Below are 23,337 nucleotides of genomic sequence, written 5' to 3'. Positions count from 1 at the left end.
TTGTTTATTTTTCATATATATTTTGACATCCACCTACGGAGTTTATTAAAACAGATAGGCAAAATATTTTGTACAAAAGTTGTGTGTTTTTTTCTATATTTTCTTTTGAACACATCAATAACAACAAATGACCATCGCCAAGCTTAATTAACTTTATTTTGTTTACTTAATGGAACACCTTGTATATTTTTACTCAGGCTGAAAACCCGTTTCATCCTGATTCCAAAAATATGTTTGCCAGTATTTTATTCAGCCGTTTTTTAAATAATTTAAGTTTATTATTCAAAAATAGAACTTAATAATCAACATTGTTATGGATTATTACTATTATTTTTATAAATTTTCGAATTATTAATTTTTACATTCTATAACAATTTTTAACAATATATTATCTCAGTATATAACAAATTTTTCCCATTCCAATGCATGACAGTGTTTCAAAAACTCTTGCTGCATTTTTTGAATAATAAACTTCAAATATTTAAAAAAAAAGGCCGAATGAAATACCGGCAAACTATACATTTTTGGAATCAGGATGAAAAGGGATTTCACCCTGAGTAAAAATATAGTGTTCCATTTAAGGGAATTTGTTCTTTTTTTTAACATTACGATGCTCATTTGTTTTTTGTTGATATGTTGAAAATATATTACAGAAAAAAACACGCAACTTTTGTATAAACAATTTTTGCCTATCTCTTTTAATAAACTCTGTAGGTGGGTGTCAAAATAAAAATGAAAACCCTGTACACGTTTAACAACTCCCAAAATACTTTGGATATGTCTTCAAGATCATGTTAGGTAACATTGGAATCCTCGTTAGAAACCTTGCACGCCAAAAAATAAAATAAAAGCAAAAAGTTAAGAATAGTGAATAGTGTATATTTTTCTTATTAGTAACAGAAACATAAAAAACCTCTCTAATAAAATCCTTAAAACTAAAAAGAAGACATTTCTATTAATATTAACCTTCTTTAATACTGTTCATAAAATTGAACACTTTTTTTCGCGTTGCACACACTTTTTTAGATTTTGACCCAGCGTCGGGATGTATTTTCAGAATCATCCTCTGCAACAACTCCATGGTAGCGCATAGATTGCGAGGATACTTCAAATTTAAAATGAAAAATAAGGAGAATGACACTTTAAGAGCTTCTATGAATGTGGTATACCCATCGTGATGCACCAACTCTCTCTCTAGGTACACGAAGTAAAGCATGTTTTCTTCTTCTGAAAAGAAGACTGCTTACAGAAACTAGTCGGTAATGTGATGAAATGTGATAACCAATGAAAATATAACTAATTTGCAATTTTCACAATGCGTGGAATTCCCACATTACAATTAGCTAGTTAAGGATTACAGATAGAAAGAAATATTTTAGCATTTATTATGGCCATGCAAACAACTTTCCATTTCAGAATGCTAATTATGTTTGGTTTATGGAAGCACCAACATTGAAAAAAAATGCATGACTAACTATACACTGTGTTCAAGATAAGGAGGGCCACTATGGGTACTTTAGAAACGGTAAAATATACAAATTTGGTTAAATGGGAGAATGGTTGCGCAATCAAAGGTATAAAAAAATAGCGTTTAGAAAACCCTGAAAATTTCTTTGGTTTTTGAAATATTTTGAAATAATCGGATTTTACAAACTATTCTTTTCTGGCGTTAATATTTGACTTAGAGCAAAACCAAGTACACTTCTCTACGCCAATTTTTAACGCTCTTTAAGATGGTGTTAATTTTTTAATCCGACGTTTCGTCTTTACGGAACCAACATCAACTTAATTTTTTTAAATACGGTCCTGATCTTCTAATATCATTTTCTTAATTCCCTTTTTAATCTGATGTCAATGAGTTACAAAACTTTATGGTTTAATTACGTTTTATTAGCCTTTTTTCGGGTTTAATTAAGAAAATTCCTATTACAGACCTGTATTATAAATTTTTTTAAATAATTAGCTAGGGCAATTAACGTAAGTGAATGAGAAGCAGAAGATGCTATCTGTGTTTAGAAAATAATGAAAGTCTTTTGGAACATATGTTCTAAATTTAGTCGTTTTATTCAAATTTGTTCGTTGTGGTATTTTATTTCTTATATTTTCTGTTAATTCAATTTGATTTCTTAGTTAGTTCTGAGTTTGTTTTTTCTATTTATTTCACTCACGTTAATTAGCCTCCTAGTTAATTATTTATTTTTTTTAAAAATTGGTGCAGGTCGTAATAGGAATTTAGCCCGAAACAAAAGATTAAAGCGCAATTAAACCATAAAGTACTATACCTGATTTAATTCAGAATAAAAAGGGATTTAAGAATATGATATCGAAAGAACAGGTCTGTATTTAAAAAAATGAAGTTGATGATGGTTCCGTAAAGACGAAACGTCGGATTAAAAAATTAAGAACGCCATCTTAAAGTTAAAAATTGTTGTAGTGAAATATCCTTAGTTTTGCTCTAGGTGAAATATTAACGCCAGAAAAAAAATAGCTTGTAAAATCGCAAAATCCGATTTTTTCAAAGTATTTAAAAAACCAAAAAAAATTCAAGGGTTTCTTAACGCTATCTCATAAATACTTTTAATTGCGCAACTTTTTTCCCATTTAACCAAATTTTTATCTTTTGTCGTTTCTAAAATACTCATAGTGGCCCTCGTTATCTTGGACACAGTGCAGTATTGTTCAAAAACTGCAAACACAACCAAAATTTGCTAAGGCCTTGATCTTGTAGGCTCGGCTCATATAATGTAGCACACAAAAATAAAACTTACCCCCAGTCTGAATTATATATGGCGATAGGGGAATACTCTCTAAGGTAATTTCAGGTAAGTCCTAAAACACAAAGTATGATTTTAAATCATATATCATGTGAATTATTAATTTCTTACCTTGCATTTTAAAAAAAGGTTCTGTAAATCTTCTTTAAAATATTTCGTAATATTTGTGATAGTACGAATTTCTACGAGATTAGTGTCGTCGAAATCATTTTTCAACTTGGTTTTTAAAAATGATGTGATTTTATTGCATTTGCTGGTGATGAGGTCCATTAAATGGATGTCAGAGTTCGTTAGCTTGTTGAAGTGCCAAAATATTGCCTTTTTTGAGAACAGCAATGGCCACTCTTCCATTAGCTTAGAGAAGGGTGGCTCTTCTTCATTTAACACTTTTCTTATTTGAGGATAAGTTTTTTCTAATAATTGCACAAATTGCTCATCAGAAGTTCCGGCATTCTCAGTTAACTTGCTTATGCTTTCACTGTCATGGTGGCCGATCTCAGGTGACCAATTTACACAGCCTGCTCTAGCGCTTAAAACCCGTTTTTTTGAAACGATTGGAGAAGATTGTGCTTCGGTGCTTTTTCTTTTGTGTGGCCTGTTTAAGTAGTTGTTCCTTTCTACTAATTTGCTCACTAAGGAATGGCTTCCATCCCCAAGTACAACACCATCTTCATCTACATCCCTAAAAATCAATGGATATCGATCTATAAGTTTTTTAGCCACAATCTTGAAGGCTTTCATTGGAATGACCTTCTTAATTAGTCTCATGTCATTTACAATTAGTTGGACTAAAAACTTAATATCGAGTTTATTTCTCACACCATTTCCAAGGTTTTCAAGTTGTTCACTATTTAGTCTCTCTAAGGGGATTTCAAAATTAGTCCATAAAAATTCTGAATTGCAATCTACTTTGCAGGTCAAATCGATATTGTCGATAGGTGTAGAGTCAGGTTTTTCAGTTGGAGTTGGGTGAACTTCTCTCTCCTCAAAGATGGCGCCTTCAGGAAATGGTTGCAATAGCAAGTTTGAGATATCCGATTGTGCGATTGTTACCGTACTTCCTGTTGCTACAGAAAATAAATCGGTTGATTTCCAGGTCTCACTCTTTTCCAATAACATCAATATATCCATCTGGTTAAGGTACGGTAGAACTTCTGAATCGATTGGCGTGCCGTTAGATTCCAAAGCTAACGATGAACCGTCAACTTGTAGCTTTTGGGATGCTGTAATGAAAGACATGGTTCATTTATAATAGCCGAGCATTATGGTCATCTTACCCTTTAAAATTAAGGTTTTGTACATATCCACGTCATTTTCATCGATCAAAATTAAAGTTTTCCTCTCTCTATCTCGGGACCATACGGTGTAGATCTTTTTCGCCGCCATGGTTATTCTGAGCAAAAAGGCATTCAAATTTATTTAACATGTGAGCACAACTTCTTTGTGTTTTGCTCGTTAAATAAATTTAAACGCATAATACATAGCATTAGAGAGTTATGTTTCTTGAGATTTTAGGATTAGCAGTGCAAGTAAGTGAGAAGTGAGGTCCAAACAAAATATCATATTTATAATAGAAAGAAATAGGGGGGCATATTATTAAATAATAGGATTTACTATTTTAAAGTTTAGAGTTTTTGATTTAGAATTTTTCTAAAGGTGCCGATTTAAAATAATACAAGTACTTTTCGTTCAATTTACATTTTAAAACAGTTTCAAAAGATAATATTTCTTCAAAAGATATACAAACATCTACATCAGTACTTCGGGAGTGTTCGATTTGTAGCTCTTCGTATAAACCGGTACTCATATCATAATAAATTTCAACATTTTTTCCAACAAACCACAAGTTTTCCATACTCTCTGTAATTAAAATGTACTTAATTTCGCACAGATGGAAAATACCAAATTCATCTTTATCGTGACAAATTAGCATATTTTTTTTATAAAATGTACCCCTATGAGTTATTTCTTCGGCTACAAATCTGAAAGTACTCAACATATATCTACTTGATATCAAATTTAACATCTCGGGAGGATAGTTGACTGGGTTGAAAATTTCTAAGTTTTCAGCTATAACTTTATTACAATAGAGGATTTTATTTTCCGAATTCAGAGCTTGTAAGAATTGGTGCTTAGTTGTAAGATATATCAAAACATTCTTAAAATTCGGTGATCGCCTTAAAGCATCTTTAAAATATTTATGCTTACTTTCAAATCTTAATGTCCATAATAACCTAAGCGGACCCCACATTTTAATTAAATGAGGATAGTGCAAAATATAATGATGTTTTGGTGTAAGCTTTATTTCAGGAAAAAGCTGTTTCCTTAAATCTATGTATACCAGGAGAAGATCTTTCAAAACCGCAACTTGGTCTTCGGATACCTCAACCGCCAACATTATGTTCAAAATTTTTCGTAAACATAAAATCATTTGCCACATTTCTTTCCCGTGTTCATTAGATTTAATTAACGGTATTTTTTCAAGCAAGATAAATGGTAGAACATTATTTATATACATTAATTGTGAAGCCGTCCCCGATAACTTATCGGCTTTTTTTAATTACAGGGACCGATTGTTTCTTTTCAAATAAAAAATTAATCGTCCTGAGTTTAAAATTTAAGTATTCATAGGAGAAGTACTTTTTTTGGACAAAATAATTAATTGCTAACATTAAATCACGGGCGATTACTCCTTCCACTAAATCATGTGCTAAACAAGGGGGTAACCCAGGAAGAGCAACGTGAAAATAGTTTAATTCATTTAAAGGAGAGTTATGCTTAATTCCTTCAAAATGGTTATTGATTGTTAAAGCCATATTAACATCATGGTCATATGATTGCACAGTACGCAAATTACCAAAATAAGTTGACCCATTAAAATTTTGAATTTTACAAAACCTACAAAAAAACATTTCTACGTTGAAGGTTTCCAAAAATCCTCCAATTTGGTGACTCCCTAGATTATCGCCGACGGTACAAAGTATGCTTCCTTTGACTATTACATTTTCATTAATTCTTAACCCTTCTTCTTCCAAAATTTTTAAGTCATTGATCAAGGGACGAAGAATAGTACCAAAACCAAAGTGTTTTATATGTTTATCAAAACACAAAGCAATTAATTGTATCTGTTCAGTTCGTGTTCTATTCCATGGATACAAATTTGCAAGGGTCATATAAATTCCTGTGATTTTATATTTATTGCGAGCACTGCCCAAAGGATTACAAATTTCAAACGAATCTTGATATAAAATTATTTTAAGAGAATGTTTATTTCTTGAGAAAAAAGTGTTATCTTTACAGCAGATTCCGTCATAATAATCTCTATACACACCGTCGGAAGAAACGTGCGGCGCAGAAAAGCATTGACTATTTACATTTGGGTCATTTAAGAGTGATTTTAAAGTTTCATGTATTGGAACGTAGTAAAAAAATGCATCTTTTTCTTCGACTACGCCTAAATCTATTTTGAGGGGTTCTACAAACTGAAATTCTTTTTTATAAAAATTGTGTCGCATGTAAGTTGTCCGCAAAGAACCGCTCACTTTATTATGAGCGACCCCAAACAAACTATCTTTCAATAAACTTGCTACATTTTCGTAATTTAACCTGCTTTCGTTATCGAGTTCTCTTAATTTTGCTAACATGTAATCATGATTTAAATTCTCAAAATCAGAAAAACCTCGTATGATTTTTGTGAGAGAATTTTGGCAAAGAAAGTGACTTGATTCCAAGGTTAGATATAAATCGGCCAAATATTTAACTCCAATTTCTTCCAAGTCTTTTTTTGAGTTTAGAGAATGTAAATCGTTAACATTTTCAGTTTGCTCGCTATCGAGCACATATTCTTCAGAACCAGATGGTAGGTTGCAATCTATTTCGTTAGTCACGTTAAATCCGAATTTATGAATGCCTGCAAAATCAAAGTGTTTCCTCATCACATGGGTCTTAAACGATGGAACATTTTTGTAAACAGTTTTGCAACTGGCACAAGAAATAAATGGACATGTTATAGGAACGTTTTCTCTAATGTGAGAGCGCATATGAGCACACAATTCCTTTTTATTAGTAGCAATAAAAATGCAATTTTTAACGTTACATTTTACCCTAATTTCACTACTTTTGGGGTTTAATTGTCTGTGATGTCGAAAGATATGTTGTCTAAATCCAGAACATGTTTTAAAAGCTAATCTATTGCACTGATGGCGAATGCAAAAGAATTGCGCGCCCTTTTTATTTCTATGCAAGTACTGATGCAAATCGTATTTCTCGACATTACTGCACTTAAATTTACAATTATTACAGTTAAACATAATTAAAATACGTACTTACCTTCAGTTTTTCAGAATCGCAGATTATTCTATTAATTACAGGACACAGACTAACAAACACCAATTCAGTTCAGGATAACCAAATGACTAGGCTATGACGTTCACTTCGCTTCTCCGCAAAAACTGCAGTTCAGCAAAAATATAAATATGACATCACGTTCTTCGTTTTCAAGTATCAAGACAGTAATATTACACAAGGGCATATTCAGGACAAAATCTTACAGTATAGGTTTGACGTTTTTCATACTTACATTGTAATTATTTTTTTTTACATACCCCATACTTTAATTTTAATGTCAACTTATGGGAATTTACATATTTACACTGTAAATTTCCCAAGTAATATATTTTTACGTATTATCTCATGTAATACTCATATGCGTTTTCATTTTACATAACATATCACAAAACATTTTTAATTCCCTGATTTAAACTGCAATTTTTACAGCACGGCGATTGGAAAATTCCTGTAACTTTTTTCAGTGTAGTCACAGGCCCCCAGTTTTTTTAATTTTAAAATACTCGGTGCTGTATATAAAAGTTCCGTGGCGATTTTAGCTCTCTCAGATCCCTTAATAAATCTTCGATGAATTTCGTTAGTATGATGAATTTTTCCTACTCTGACAATTTTAATTACTTTATCATGTTGCAAATTTAAATTTTGTTTGCAAATAAAATTAAATGTTGCACATGTAGAATGTTTACACTTTGCTTTAGCCTTAAAAGGTACTTTGACGCTCATTTTATGGTACTTAAAAGATAACACACATAGAGGATATATTTTTTCAAAAAATTTATTTATTTCGTCGGTCCATCCCTTCTTCATTACACCATCTTTACAATCGTACATTGTGGTCCATATTGCGAAAGGTATTACAATCTCATCTGTGTGGTGGGAGTTTGATTTGTTCAACGATATTTTAGTATCTTCTGTTAAAACTCCTGTTTTTTTGGGAAAAGATTTTTTTAAAGGAGGTATATAAATATGATCATATTCATTAATTACATCGTCCTTTTCACGAATTGAAACACAAGGAGCTGATGTATTCATTTCTTGAACGTAGTTACTAGATTTAGAAACAGATAATTGAAAGTTATCGGAAATAGGTGTATCAGGAAGTTGAGTATGTATCTCATTGAAAGATTGATCAGGAAATAAATCAGTATGTAGCACATTACATATGTTTTCCCTTGTAGATAAGTGGGTAATTTTATAACGTGAACGAACCTCATACTTAACATTTACATCATGTTCCCAAATACGTTCCACCTTTTGTAACAAATTATAAATAAATTGACGGCGGTGAATTTTGTTAACCTTCGAATTGCGGGGTATAGCGTTTGAGTTTAACAATTTATCAATAAATATTCTACAACTGGGGTTACCTAAATGAAATTGTACAGGGTGGGGCACGGGAAACTCCCACATTTCAAAAGGTTGTTAAAAAAAAACTAATCGAGATAATGAAACAAGAATTTATTTATCAAAAAGATTACAGTAGTGTTATAAGGCCGATTCTAACTCAAAAGTCACTAGAAAAGTCACTAGAAAAGTAACTAGGTTTGAAACTCTGCTCAAAGTCACTAGAAGGTCACGAGAGGTTTGAAACTCGGCGTGAGGTTTGAAACTCTGCTAGTGATATAGGGGCCGATTCTAAATCAAAAAGTCACTAGACACGAAAAAGTCACTAGAAAAGTAACTAGGTTTGTAACTCTGCTGGCGAGGTTTGCGCCTGTGCTAACGTCAAGGTCAAGGGGGTCGAGGTTTGCGCCTGTGCTAACGTCAAGGGCGTCGAGGTTTGCGCTCGAGATAAAGTATCGGAGGTTTGCGTCCGAGCTAAAGTAATTTGGTTTGCGCCTGAGTCGAGGGTCTTGTCGATGGTAGTGTACGGCCGATTCTAAATCACACTATATTCTAAATATAACTGGTGGTGGAGATTGACGCTTATATAAGCCTCTATATGTTCGTTACAAGGTGTACATGTATTAAAGATGTCGTGGATGGCATATGCTGAGGAATCATGGACCAAAGCTACCGATTTCGTGACGGCCGTGAGACGCCTTAAGCAGCATTTTTCTGCATTAACATTTGATGCAGAGCACGAGGCGATATATGGACGCGGTGAATACAGCCCAGAGGAGTGTCAAGCTATTGCCGCAAAGTATGAGTTAGGAGAGGCAATATGTGACAGTTACTTAAGCTATAAAATATGTGATGAGTGTATTATCCGGAAACTAAGGGATGCAAAGTTGGAGCAATTTAGTGAACAGTTGCAAGCGTGGAAGGATGAATCTTCAGCATCCAGTGAAGAGTGTTAAATTCAATGAATTCAATAATAGAACATATGTAATGGTGACGTGGCATTTTGCTTATTGGGCAGCAAGGAAAGGTCCATGGGAAACTGTAGCAGTCGATAGAGTTCGATTCCGACGTAGAATCGAGCAATATCATGCAATAATTTCTCCAGTATTACAAGCGGATCATCGTTCGGCAGTGTATCGCGGTAGATTTCAAGGTCACGAGTTGGAAATATAAGGGTGAGCGGTAGCGATGGTTTCAATCAGTCCAGTGGTGTTATTGAAACAGTGAAAATGGATCTTAACGCACTAAACAACAGTACATTCTGTAAAGTATTCAAAAATGCCAAGGACTTGGAAGTGGGGGAGAAGTTTAGAATTGTGAATGCCGACACCATAAATACAAAATATGGTGATCGAATAGTATTGGAAACTGAAAATTTTAAATGTGTGCTGCCGTTACGATTCTATGAATACTTCAAGGAAGGCGATCGCCTGAACGTCCTCAAAGAGTCCTTGAAGACTAGGGATGTATTCATCGAAAGCATCGGATCAGCGGGAAAAACGACCAATTTAAAATTTATGTAAACAATAGATTAGTGTTGTTGTTGTTGTTGTGTAAATAAAACATAATATTATAGATAATTGTCTTTTCATTTCGAAATAAAATGAATGTCCCATGAAAAAAATACTTCAGTTGTGGAGTGATCGTCGTCGTCGTGTACTTCGCTCTCTCATGAATACACTAAAGAAACTATCATCCATGGCGACGAAAAATAGCTGTAATAGTAACTATTTCACGTGCTCGTGTTGGTGTTGTAGTGATAATGGATATGGATCAACGCCACCATCACCTTCTCAAGTTGAAAATATGCATAGCAAAGCGATTGAGGAACACTTAATCGATTGTACCTCTTACACCCTCTTCGACAGCTTAGATAATTCAAAATACATTGAAATCGGCTACAGTACACACCTTAACCTTGAACCAATCCTTCGCATCGCATGCGGCAGTGTTATGCTCATGAAAAGGGAAGATTGGGTGACACTTTTAAAATGGCAAACATATCTCGAAATGAAATTTTTCCGATCACAAGAGATCGAAAGATGGATAGATTGGTCGAATGTGAACGAAGAGAAAGATGTCGAACGAGATCAAAGTTCGGATACACTTAATAGTAATATCACCATCTACTATACCTGTCAGTGAAAGGGACTACTGAAAAAATGTTGAAGAGTGTAAGAATACAATGTGGCAACAGCAGCTCTCAATATTGCACGATGGGAAAGAACGATATTGAAGAACTGTTTAATTTGAAACATATAATCAACTATCGATTTGATTTACTGGAATCATACGCTCTGTCCTGTTTCTATCAAGATTTTATCGAACAGGTGATTAACTACCGTCACTTTCGTAAAATGGAGTCTGGTGACGAGGATGAGGAGGACGATGACGACTTCATCTATCGCGATATTGAAGATGTGCTAAACTATAAGAATAATGTAAATTCTCACAATACAGTGTGCATGATGGAAATATTACACTATAGACCTACTTATTTAATGTATCACATATATCAACCTCCTCAATAAACGGTTACTGCAGTTTAGTATTTTCATTGTGCCTAGATTTCCCTATAAATATGCCACCGCATTGTATCATGCCAATAATGTTGAATCGGAAGCGGAAGTGTACGGATGGGAGGGGCTTGGTTAATACTCTCATAAACAAACTTCCAGTTGAACTACATCTTCCCGGATATCAATACTGCGGTCCTGGTACTAAACTAGACAAAAGACTAAAGCGAGGTGATCCCGGCATAAACCCACTAGACGCCCAGTGTAAAGAGCACGACATTAGCTATAGGGATAACCAAGACTTGGAAGGTCGACATCGAGCAGATCGGGTTCTAGAGCGGAAAGCTTGGGAACGGTTAAAAGCTTCCGACACGAAGTTAGGGGAACGAGCAGCGGCTCTTACAGTGGGCACCATCATGAAGGTAAAACGAAAGTTGGGGATGGGAGTGAAGAAGAATAAGAAGAAGAGTAGTTTATTGAACTTGCGCAGGACGATTGCTAAGAAAATGAGGAAAAGCGGCAATACCGCGGATGTGATAAAGTCAGCTGTTACTGCAGCAAATATGGCCATAAAAAATTTAGGTGGTAGGAAAAATGTAAGCGTACCTAGAGTTATTCCCATACCAAAACAGGGTGGGTTTTTACCATTTTTGATACCCCTATTCTCCGGTTTATCGGCAGTGGGAGCTTTAGCCGGCGGCGCGGCAGGCATTGCTAAAGCAGTTAATGCATCTCGTGACGCACGTAAAATTCAAGATGAAACTTCACGCCATAATCGCACGATGGAATCGATCGCTATAGGAAATAAAAGTGGCAATGCGCTGTACTTGAAACCTTACAAATCGGGAGGCAGTTTGGCGTTGCATTTAAAAAAAAAAAACTTCAAAAAATTGCCTAAGCGGCCGTTAACAGATTTAGATCTACGTAAGCACGCAAAAGGGTGTGTACCATACTTTAGGGATGTGTTTATGCGAGATAATATGCCTATATCGCCATGGAAAAATGAATCCGGGGTTATTAATTTAGACAGTCAAAGGGGGCGTGGTACTCATTGGGTCTCGTACAAAAAACGTGGTAGACGAGTTTGGTACTATGATAGTTTCGGTAATATTCCACCACCACGAGAAGTGATCGAGTATTTCCGCGACTGTAAAATCTATTATAATTACGGGCAAGAGCAACAATTTGGTACAACGAATTGCGGCCATCTGTGCTTAAAATTTCTGTATAAATAACAGCAACACTGACTAAGCGAGCAGTAGCGGTAATCATGTCGACGACGTTCAGCATAGAGGGTGTTGGAAATACGGCGAGTCACGATTTCTATCCACCTATTGAACTTCCTTCGGGGAAAATGTACGTTATCGGGATGGTGGGGTTTTATGGCTGTAACAGCATAAGAAACATTCACGCGGGAAACGATAAGTTTTACTATAAAACTGATTCAAATAGCTCAATATACTCCAAGGCAATAACAATTCCGCATGGTACTTACGAATTGGAAGAGATAAGCGAGTATATAAAAGCTCACATTCCTACAAGTCGCTTTAGTCTACGTGCAAATAACAATACGCTCAAGTGCGAACTTAATTGCGAATTTCATATAGATTTCACTCCAAGAGACTGCATAGGGCGCATGCTCGGTTTCGAATCGAGGATATTGGAAGCGAACGTTCTACATACATCTGCTTTAGATATTCAAATCATTAAGCACACTAACATTCACATAGAGTGCAATCTCATTACGGGATCCTATCGAAACGGAAATCGTGCTAAGGTCCTTTACGAAATAGACGTTTCCGTTCCACCAGGTTACCGCTTAGATAAAATTCCTAGTAATACTCAATATCTGGAAGTAAATACCAGTAGAATTAGCAATATAACTATAAAGTTGACGAATCAAAAGGGTGAACCGATCGATTTCGGGGAAAGTGAACCGTTTACAGTACGATTAGAGTTAAAAGAATATGGGGTTACGTATTAATCAAGGTCCATTGCCATCCTTCCTCAACGCTATAAATAAACAAGGTGACCGGAAATCGAGTTATTCTCAATCGAGACAGAACCCGGGCACGTTAACGCCAGTAGAAAAAATCTTTCTTGGAATCCATTGGCCTGAAAGTGCAAAATGGCGGCGGCAGCAGACTCGTTAAACGTCTTTCAAAGCGTACACTTTGACGAAACGATTGTTAAATCCGATATTCACACCTATCTTCCATACGGAGGATCTTCGGATTACGGACTTTCCAGTGAAATACGAATATTAATTCAAAATCAAGAGCTGATAAGCGCCACCTACGACAGTTTTTTGTACTTGGAAGGAAAAATTGAATGGAGTCAACCGGAAGGAGAGGGCGCCATCGTAAAGACATGCAACCTAACAAACAATTTCGCGCCATTCCTTTTCGAAGAAATCCGCTATGAGTTGGGTGGTCAGAAAGTGGATGTATGCAGGAATCCTGGTATTACATCCTCACTGAAGGGATACGTATCGTATACGTCTACTGAAAGCAAAGGTCTCAAACATTTGGGGTGGTCACCCACCGATGAATCCCTTCAAGTAGATTTCAATAAGAGCAACAAGGAGAAGCATTTCGCTGTTTGCATTCCGCTAAAACACATATTCGGATGCATGGAGGACTATCGACAGGTTATCGTAAACATGCGACAAGAATTGGTATTAATTCGTGCTAGAAGCGATGCCAATTGCTACATCGGTACCGCCGACGATGCAACAATAACATTAACAAAAATTCAATGGAAAGTTCCTCACGTGACCGTTAGCGATAGCGCCAAAATTAGCCTATACGAACGCATCAATAAGGATGCTATAATCACAATGCCATTTCGTCAATGGGAACTGTACGAATTGCCCGCTTTAAAACAGGCACAGTCGGATATATGGCCAATCAAAACTTCAACTCAACTAGAGAAACCACGATGGATAATTGTGGCATTTCAACGAAGCGGTAAAAAGTTTTCACACGAAGCAAGAGCGGCCAATTTCGATAACATCAATATTCGAAATTTAAAACTGCATCTCAACTCGGAAAGTTATCCGTACGAAGCGATGCATTTAGATTTTAATGCCAACAAGTACATCATTGCATATCAAAACTATTTAAACTTTCGGCGCGATTATTACTCGAAAGATGAGCATCAAGACGCCCTCTTTGACTATTTGTATTTTAAAAGTTGCCCATCTTCGTGCTGGACTGTTCAAAGCAAAACGAATCTCTGAAGCATTCGGCGGTAGATGTTAAGTTGGAAATGGAGTCGATGGAGGCCTTCGAGGCGGGAACGGTTGCCTATTGTCTGATCCTGCACGACGCACTAATTCAATACAATCCTCTGACCGGGGAAGTGAAGAAACTATAATTTGTATTTATTTAAAATGTATAAATAAAATGTAATGATAAAAAATGTTCGTAGTCTTATTTCAACCGCGACCCCAAAATGAAGGTAGTGATGCAGAAGCAAAAGCTGCTCGTTCAAAATCTCGACACGACGCCAAATGTGGACCACAAAAAAACCCATGGCGTATTACTTCCAAACAGCGTAAGATGCGTCATTTGTGGACCGTCCAATTGTGGTAAAACGAATACGATGCTCAGTCTGCTAACTGAACCTAATGGTCTTCGCTTCAAACACGTGTACGTCTATTCCAAATCGCTGAATCAAGACAAATATAGGGTTTTGGGGGAAATTTTGCAACCAATGAAGGATATTGGCTTCTTCACATTCAACAAGAACGCGGACATTATGGAGCCCAGTGCTGCTAAACCTAATTCGGTTTTTATCTTTGACGATATCGCTTGTGAAAAACAGGATAACATTAGAGCATACTTTTCAATGGGCAGGCATAACGCCATCGATTGTTTCTACTTGGGTCAGACGTATTCTAAAATTCCTAAACAATTGATTAGAGATAATGCCAACTGAATTGTCCTATTCGAACAGGACGACTTGAATTTGCGACATATTTATGAAGATCATGTCGCACCCATAATAACCATGCAGCTGTTTCGAGAGATGTGTTCGGAAAGCTGGCGAACCCCGTATGGGTTTATGGTGATAAATAAGGATGCGGATGTGCAAAACGGTCGTTTCAGGAAAGGCTTCGATCACTATATAATACCATGAAAACATGTTTATTGTTCAGTTCAACTGTAACAGCTTTAACAGCTTTACCAGCTTTTAACAGCTTTAATACCTCTAACAGCTTAACAGCTGAACGGCTTTAACTAACAGCTGAACAGCTTTAACCGCTGAACAGCTTAACAGCTTTATTGGGGGGAACAGACCCTGTTCCAGTTGATCTGTTCATTTGATATCGGTTTACCTGTTCCGTTGATCATGGATAATAAGGAGATGGCCTTGAAACGACGAATAGTTCAGGCGCGTAAAGCGATACAGCAAAAGTACAATCGTCTCAAAGCGGATCGTTTTATTAAAGAAGTGGAATTTGTACGAACGTATAAACCGCTAATTCAACCGCTAGCTCAGATCGTAAAGAAAATCGAACCGCCATCATCGGTTATAGAAACGAAAAAGGAGGAGCCATCAGAGGACGAAGTATTTACATCACCCCCTAAAAAACGTCAATCTCCTGTAAAAAGAAAGTCACCACAACAACGTACGACTCCTGCGATACCTTATTACTCGCGAATGAGACGAAGGCCCTCTTCCCTTACCGAGATCAGTCCGCTGGCTAGACTTCCCTACTTTCAAAAATATCCGCCAACTGATATTAGTCCTATGGTTAGACCTTTTCACCCCACGGCTACTCCATCATTGAGACAGCCGCCATCATTTCTACAGAGTACAGTGATAGGAGAGCATCAACTGGAGGAAGAAGAAGACGAGTCCTCTATTGCATCAGAATCATCTGCTTCATTACTTGATATGCAAGGTTCGCAAGCCTTTTTGGAACAATACAAACACCTACCACGTATATACGTTGAGCGCATGATAAGAGATACGAGTAATGCAATTGACACCACCTTTGGAATTCATTATAATGTCGAAACGGATAAGTGGAGAATGGGCAAGACTGAGGTGACGATAGATGACGAAGATTTGGTCATTAACGGGAACCGGTACAAAGGTACTGCGGGGCTATACGAACTTATCATCATGAATGAACCGGATGAATCGCTAGTATCCAAGCAGGATAGAAGTAACTATAAGCAGATAATAATAGCAACTCATGTCGCACGGCGCAATTACGACCCCACCGAACAGATTCGTGGCAATAAGAGCAAAAAGTATACGCTGATAATAAAGCCTCTACTGAAGGAGGAGGAAGCGGCGAATAGGGGGCGTGCGAAATCGGGAAGCGGTATTACTCTATTCAAGGAACTCGACCGACCGATCGAATACAAATACTGGAATAGCGTGCATGAATTGATTAGGGACCTAGAGGTTTTATGGGGTGAAAAAATGGCAGGCAACACAGGAGTAAAAAATGATATAATATCAATCGTGGAAGAGCTGTACGAGGAGGGTTACATACAAAAGCCTACGCAGCGATTTTTATCTCAACTAGTATAAATACCCCATTTCCGTCTTCCCCGCTTACATTCATCATGGATAAATTCGGACGTTCTCATACCCATGCTCAATTTGGAAAACTGTTAAAGACAAAATTTTCCATTACCAACGATACGATAAATGTGGAAAATAAGAGACTAAGTAATGTTGTCGACCCTATTGAACGTCATGATGCCCTAACCTTACAACACTACCTATCAACAAGACTGAATCTTAACGGAAACCGGTTAATGAATGTGGCCGATCCAGTAGACGATGGCGATGCCATAAATAGAGGATACTTCATGTATTACATGCAGATTGCGAAAGTACCTGTAGACGGTCTTCGCAATTACGTGGAGGCACTAGAGGAAGAGTTGAAGGCGGTCAAAGCAACCCTACATAAACTAATAGAGGATGCAGCAAGTGGTAAATGAGCTACATAAAGCAGCACGAAAAAACTTCGCACGTAGACGTACCATCATTAAGGGATTTGATGATCTTTGGCAAGCCGATTTGGCCGAATTTATACCTTACGCTAAACAGAATAAAGGCTACAAATACATACTGATAGTTATCGATTGTTTCTCAAAATATCTGTGGACGAGAGGATTGAAGACTAAAACGGGTGAGGAGGTGACAAAAGCCATACAGGATATTTTCAAAACTACCAGACGGAGACCGAAAAATCTACAGACCGATGCCGGGAAGGAATTCTATAACAAATCATTTGACAAATTGATGGCGCGAGAACACATTAATCACTATTCCACGTACAGTACAAAAAAGCTGCCATAGCCGAAAGAATAATTAGGACGATCAAAAATTATTTATACCGACAGTTTAGTCTACGTGGAAAATATGTATGGATTGATGCAATTGAATCAATCACGAGCGAGTATAATAATCGTAAAAATCGAACAACGGGGATGAAGCCGATCGAAGTAAAGGCCGATACACAGCTGAAGGCCTACAGACACATCAAGCTCTTTAACAAGAAACATCGTTTTAATGTTGGCGATGTAGTTCGAATTAGTAAGCACAAGAGTGTGTTCGCCAAGGGATATACTCCGAACTGGTCCAGTGAACTGTTTAAAATTGCAAAAGTCCAAATAACCAATCCCGTGACGTACTTGTTGGAAGACATGAAAGGAAAACCGATACTGGGAGGATTTTATGAGCAGGAACTGCAAAAAGCTAAGTATTCCGATATCTATTTGGTGGAGAAGGTGCTGCGACGTAAGAAAGATAAAGTGTACGTCAAGTGGTGGGGACTGGACGAAAAATCTTGGATAGAAAATGATAATATCGTATTGTAATTTTCGCTGTAAATTAATAAATAAAGAAAACAAAAGCTTTTTTGTACTTTTTTTATTTTGCTTTCCTATTACCATACAACATATTTTTCTTTTTTTTTAGTAAAGCTATCGTTATTGATAATTTTTTCAAGCATATCGTACGTTTTCTTATAATCACTCAGCAACGTTGAGGGCCATACAGTGCTATCTGGACCACACCTCCAACCAAGCAGAGCGTTATGATCTTGTGTGCCTCTCCTAATGTTCTCCAATAGCCACTCGTAGATTTTGCGATGGTAGTTATTTTGACGTGGATTAAAATCTATTTTAACGTGCGCCTCCTGGCAAACATCAATCAATATTTGCAGCGCATTGAAGTTGGCATACTCCGCAGCTGTACATATGGCTTCGTTAATAACTTGCGAACTATCCTTATAAATACTACTAATTACATTATCTACACTGTTTCCTCTTAAATTTACTATAAACATTTCAAAATGCATTGATACACTAGGAGTATGAACATCAGCAAAACGATCACCGTTTACTCGTGAATAATGATTCATTAGATAGTCAAGTTCGATCTTTTTGTGAAATAGTAATTTAACCATTTCTTTACACACATTTTTCGCTATAGCACACCATCTAAAACACTCATCTGGAATAACAATATTCTGTAAAATATTGTTAATGAGAAAGTAGGTGTCGATAGAAAAGGATGATGTGTTTAAAACGACACTCTTCAAATGTGCAAAGTATATTGAGCTTGACGCAAAAAGGATTTCTTGTTCCAATCCTCGATCGCCGCCACCAGTGCTTGTCATCTTTATAGGGTAAAAACACACAACTACAAAAAGGAAAGGATAGACACCAAAATTGATTAAATAAGAGGTTGTGGAACACACTGTTAAGTAGAAAAGTTATATCCCCAAGGGAGGGTGTTAATACAATCTAAACTAATTTGTCGTTTATCATCATACGGACTTAAAACCACCTTATTCTGTTTGATCGTGAATACTAAATGTTTTCGGGATTTTATTAAATATTGAGGCCGTGTTACTACCGCATTGTTAAATATGCTGTTTTTATAGTCCTCCAAAGTTATTTCCCGGATACTGGCATAAGTTGAACCTTTGGACCTCTTGAATACCTTACCGTCCACGAGATAAGAGTACATTTTCGCTCTAAGCCCTACAAACTCTAGCATTATTTTTCCATTGTTCTCGTCCTTCATCAGCCCGGGGACTTTTTTATTAACCAGGGGTATGCCAAAAACGTTATTATGATTATAATTCGACGTATCAAACTTATCGATGTTTTCTCTTATGGATTCGTAAATGTCTGGAACTGAAAATGAGTAGATCAAACTATCGGTGTCGGTATATAATAGTTTTGCGCAATCCTTGAACTCTTTTAAAACGAAATTGTAATGAAAATCATAAAGAATAGTTTTTGATACATCTAATACGGTTAAGCCTGCATAAATGGGTTTGTTGAGCAGTACTTCCAAACGATTCATTTCTATGATTGCTAGATCTTCATTGTCATCGAAAAGCATACAGCTTTTAAAGTTTGGTTTGGATATATAAGCACCGGCGCCGTACCTACCGCCCCACTTGTTTACCAAATGCACATCTTTATATTTCCTTACGTTCTCCATCAATTTACCAAATACACAATTTACCATTAGTTTATAAAAATTGATATCGAATTCATTCGTAGATTCTTGTCGCTTTTGCGTATTTAAATCGATATACTTTTTTAACCAAGGCGATTGTCGAAATCTTAATACGCGATTAATTTTATCGAGTCGTAATCCGTGCTTTATGTACTGCTTTAAATTTCTGTAATGTAAAACGTAGTTCTGTTTTGAATACAATGTCAGAAGTAATTTCTTAAATTTACCATTGGGGGGAGTTCGGTGTTCGGGCGCAAGTGGAAGATCTTTATGAAAGGAGTGGATATTCGTGGGATAATTTAGATCACAATCTAAAATGTAGCCGATTTCTGCGTTATCGGGGTGGTTCAATATATCTAACGTTTCAAATGAATCCTCATCTACAAAGGAAAACTCTCCGTACGGCAAAAATTCGCACATTGTGGCGCCATATAGAGAATTTACATCAAAATACATTAAGTAGGTCGATTCAAGTTCGGGGCGGTAACCTTCCTTCATATACTTATTATTAGCCTTCGCGTATCTCGTAGAACATTGCGTTATACCACCGCGAATTCCTCTTTCGATGAACATTACTTGATCTATGTCAGTTAAAAGCTCTAATTGAACGTCGGTAATTTTCAACATCGCGTCGAATGCAAGACCAGGGGCGCTAAAGTAGTGAAGAGGGTCCAATTTATAAGTCTGTAGACATGTATTGCGAAAATTTTCAAAAATATCCGCCAAAAGCAACACGTCAGTTTTCAAATACAAATCTGAAAATTGTCCGAGAGTCTCTATGGAAAACGAGTTCCATATATTTAAAGCATGAGTGTAATCATCTTCGCTAATTTCTTCACCGCGCAATGAACTGAAGAAGTTATTTTTAGGAGGTAAACAGCGCTCATTTAACTTTTCAAAGCAATCGACGTATTCATATGGGAATACACCTTTCCGTGTAAGTAACTCGAATTCGGATTCACCGCCGACATACTCCGAGCGCGTTATATTTTTTTTGTCCTTACTTAAATAGGACGCAAGCTTATCAATGCTACTACTCATAAAGCGAAAGGAATCTATAAATCTAAAAATAATCTTCGTATCTTGCACGTGTTTCGAAAAGGAGATATACTTCTCTTTGTTTAAAGGTAAAACTTTTATTTGGCCAGGTATAGCGGTTGCAAGTTCGCGGATAATGAAATGGGCATCGTACCCACTGAGATTATGAAAGACCACAGGGATCGCGTGACTGTTTTGGTAGTTTACATTACAGGACTGGTGCGAAGCAGAGCGATACCGCGAAGTGAAATGGCAATGATCCCTACAACGAATTTCATTTTCCAAAAAAGGTTTCTCACAAATATGACAATGGGTGGCGTTTTTGAAATCTTCCTCTTGAGCTTCACTCAATGTTTCCATCGGTAGGGGATTGTTAATAATTGCATTAGCCCAGAGCGCGATGTTGTGTAGATTGTTTACAAACCACGATACACAATCCGCGCCTCTGTATAACGAGAATCGCGATAATGAATTGTCATATGCACATTTGAGATAAAAAGCTACGCTGTAAGGTACGTGCTTTTGAAATAGTTTTGTGTTTTCCCCACTACCGCAAACGGTATCACAATTCTCCAGAAGGCATTCAATATCTGCATAAATCGCGAACGGAACTTTTTCCTTATTAGAATAATGAGAGAATTTTAAAATTTTCTCCGATTCGGAAGGTACTCTTACCGCACATTTATTTATGTCATGACAACGAACCGTGTGCTTTTCCAGTAGGCGATTCGATGAAAAATGATTTAAACAAATATTACAGAAAAACTTTGCGTGTCCCCTATTGGATAATTGTGACGATAGTAAACGGGATAAATTTTTAATCCACGCAAAGTGAAAGTAATTAGTATTTTTTGGGCAAATACGATTTTTTGGAGCCTTATTGTTATTAGAAGATAATACCAATAAATTGATTGCGTTTGCCCGCGCTTCACGATTTTCACTCAACATGAAAGGAAGGACTTTTCTCTTTTCTAAGCAATACAAATTAATGGCAAGATTATTCAATCTTTCGAATTTTTTTATATCGTTTAGTTGAATGGGAAACGTAATGGGGCCACTATTCAAAACGGTATCGAAATGAGGATAACTAGAAGGTCTATCGGGATTACGTTGCGCTGGATAAAGAGCAGAGACTATTGACCACAAAAAACAATACTTGTCGTTATTTTTAACATTAATAATGGCTTTCTTACGCGCTATAAATGGAGGAAGTCTTACGTAGGTGCTAAAGCTTCCCACTCGAATGGGTACGTATTTATTTACGTTTATTTTTAAATATAAAACCTCTATTAAACTCCAATTTGATAACTCTTCCTGAAACAAATCTAACTTTGATCTCAATCTGTCAATGACCTGAGTCTGATACCACTCTTTTAGATTACTACCTATATCGAGAACGCTATTCCTTGTGGCAAACGTTTTCAGGTCCACATTAAGATTTTGAGGATGTAAAAAATCACAGGCGAGCACTACGTTTACCTTAAGCATAGATTTTCTTAGCATGGGTTTAATTTTTCGTACAAGGTTGTTAAATGCCTTATCCAAGAAAATAAATGGATCTTTGTAGATCGTATTCACAATAATTCCAGTAAGCATTCTACCTTTAAAGCAAGAATTTAAAGTCTGCCAAATTAGAGGGTGTGAAGAGGGGGCGGCGGCAGGTATTCCACAACCTCTTTTAAGCGAATTATCTTTTAATTGTTGCCGTAACTTGGCCAAATAAAATTTCAACGTTCCAAGATTAGATTCTAATCTAATAGGATTTTCAACGTGACTATTCAAATGGATGTTATTATTAATAGCATTTTGTAACAAAGAAATATTTTCCCTTATTAGCCTTATATGCCTCAAAATTTCGTGCTTATGTTTTAATAATGCAATAGCTTTTCGCGTTAGCTTAACTATTTCACTACTAAGACTCGCAACGGACATCGGTTCCATTTTTACCACTTACTAGGTATAGCTAAAAAAAAAGGAGGGTTTGTTATAATAGCAGATATCTCTTGGAGACTATCCTTGAACTTTTACAGAAGCTTTTTGCACTCGACACACTTGTTGATAGCGATAAACTCGTCGCGGACGGTTATCGCAAACTATAAGCACGCGCGAGTGTTTGAAAATGCGAATAATCCGGTTAGCTCTGATTGCCACCTTATATAGCGTAAGTGGCATAGGGGGTTTCTGCAGGTGTTCATACAAAGACGTCTATTGATTCCCAGAATCATCTATCGTTTTCTCACTTATTAACACGTTTCGTCCTTAGTTTCTCGCTAACGACATCAAGACTTCTTTAATATATAGGTTCAAATTTGTTCCGTAATTATTAGTTAACGTCAAGCGCGCACATAATGATGCCATCACGCTCAAAACTTTCAATAAAAAAAATCTGAGCCGATGCGATCCCCTACACCGCCGCCGCCACCACCAATACAACCATCAACCGAAACAATGGAACCCTCAGTCGTAAATTAAAAAGGCCAAAAACGATCGTAAGTTTTTACCAACAAAAAACGAATTTCACATAGTAACATTCTATCGATTACAGACAAAGCAGGGATGGCTCAGGGGGTGGCCACAAAAAATCTCAATCTTATTGAGATTGACCTGGAAGAAAGGGGATTCCGCCCGGAAAGACTCTCCTCGTCTCCATCTTTTGCGACGGGGGCACCAAGGACGCCGAGAGAATTGGCCCTGAAAACATATGGGTGGCTAAAAAATATGGAGCCCATTTACCGGTCTAAATTGATGGATGCTCGAAATCATACTGACTTACAGCGCCGGCTAGATACTTCTACAAAAGAAGAAAAGCG

The 23,337-nt window shown here is 36.6% G+C and overlaps 4 protein-coding genes across 4 annotated transcripts; 1 reads left to right on the top strand and 3 right to left on the bottom strand.

Annotated features, from left to right (window-relative positions):
• Positions 1–918: 918 nt before the first annotated feature.
• Positions 919–4,160, bottom strand: LOC116181925. Its single transcript, XM_031502377.1, has 4 exons — positions 4,052–4,160; positions 2,886–3,997; positions 2,769–2,829; positions 919–1,227 (listed from the first exon to the last, which is right to left on the bottom strand). Exons 1-4 carry the CDS (start codon positions 4,158–4,160, stop codon positions 962–964), a joined length of 1,548 nt encoding a protein of 515 aa, XP_031358237.1. The 3' UTR covers positions 919–961.
• On the bottom strand, positions 3,858–7,161 carry LOC116181928. The gene is made up of 2 exons (XM_031502382.1): positions 4,052–7,161; positions 3,858–3,997 (listed from the first exon to the last, which is right to left on the bottom strand). The coding sequence occupies exon 1, from the start codon at positions 7,082–7,084 to the stop codon at positions 5,318–5,320; it is 1,767 nt and encodes a 588-aa protein (XP_031358242.1). The 5' UTR covers positions 7,085–7,161; the 3' UTR covers positions 3,858–3,997; positions 4,052–5,317.
• A 5,948-nt stretch (positions 7,162–13,109) lies between these two features.
• LOC116181924 lies at positions 13,110–14,222 on the top strand. Its single transcript, XM_031502376.1, has one exon. The coding sequence runs from the start codon at positions 13,110–13,112 to the stop codon at positions 14,220–14,222; it is 1,113 nt and encodes a 370-aa protein (XP_031358236.1).
• A 4,496-nt stretch (positions 14,223–18,718) lies between these two features.
• Positions 18,719–22,468, bottom strand: LOC116181923. Its single transcript, XM_031502375.1, has one exon. The coding sequence runs from the start codon at positions 22,466–22,468 to the stop codon at positions 18,719–18,721; it is 3,750 nt and encodes a 1,249-aa protein (XP_031358235.1).
• Positions 22,469–23,337: the final 869 nt, after the last annotated feature.

The sequence above is a fragment of the Photinus pyralis genome, unplaced genomic scaffold (assembly GCF_008802855.1).
Source record: "Photinus pyralis isolate 1611_PpyrPB1 unplaced genomic scaffold, Ppyr1.3 Ppyr1.4_unclustered_Scaffold2906, whole genome shotgun sequence".
NCBI lineage: Eukaryota > Metazoa > Arthropoda > Insecta > Coleoptera > Lampyridae > Photinus > Photinus pyralis.
The sequence above is the reverse complement of the archived record's forward strand: the minus strand, read 5'-3'. Positions and strand labels throughout refer to the sequence as shown.

What these genes read in the sequence shown, in the direction of transcription:
- LOC116181925 (XM_031502377.1), bottom strand. Translation starts at nt 4,160, where the DNA reads ATGGCGGCGAAAAAGATCTACACCGTATGGTCCCGAGATAGAGAGAGG. An exon ending in CAAAACCTTAATTTTAAAGG is followed by an intron (nt 3,998 to 4,051) that starts GTAAGATGACCA and finishes CTTTCATTACAG; the next exon opens with CATCCCAAAAGCTACAAGTT. An exon ending in ATATATAATTCAGACTGGGG is followed by an intron (nt 1,228 to 2,768) that starts GTAAGTTTTATT and finishes TCTTCTTTTCAG; the next exon opens with AAGAAGAAAACATGCTTTAC.
- LOC116181928 (XM_031502382.1), bottom strand. Translation starts at nt 7,084, where the DNA reads ATGTTTAACTGTAATAATTGTAAATTTAAGTGCAGTAATGTCGAGAAA.
- LOC116181924 (XM_031502376.1), top strand. Translation starts at nt 13,110, where the DNA reads ATGGCGGCGGCAGCAGACTCGTTAAACGTCTTTCAAAGCGTACACTTT.
- LOC116181923 (XM_031502375.1), bottom strand. Translation starts at nt 22,468, where the DNA reads ATGGAACCGATGTCCGTTGCGAGTCTTAGTAGTGAAATAGTTAAGCTA.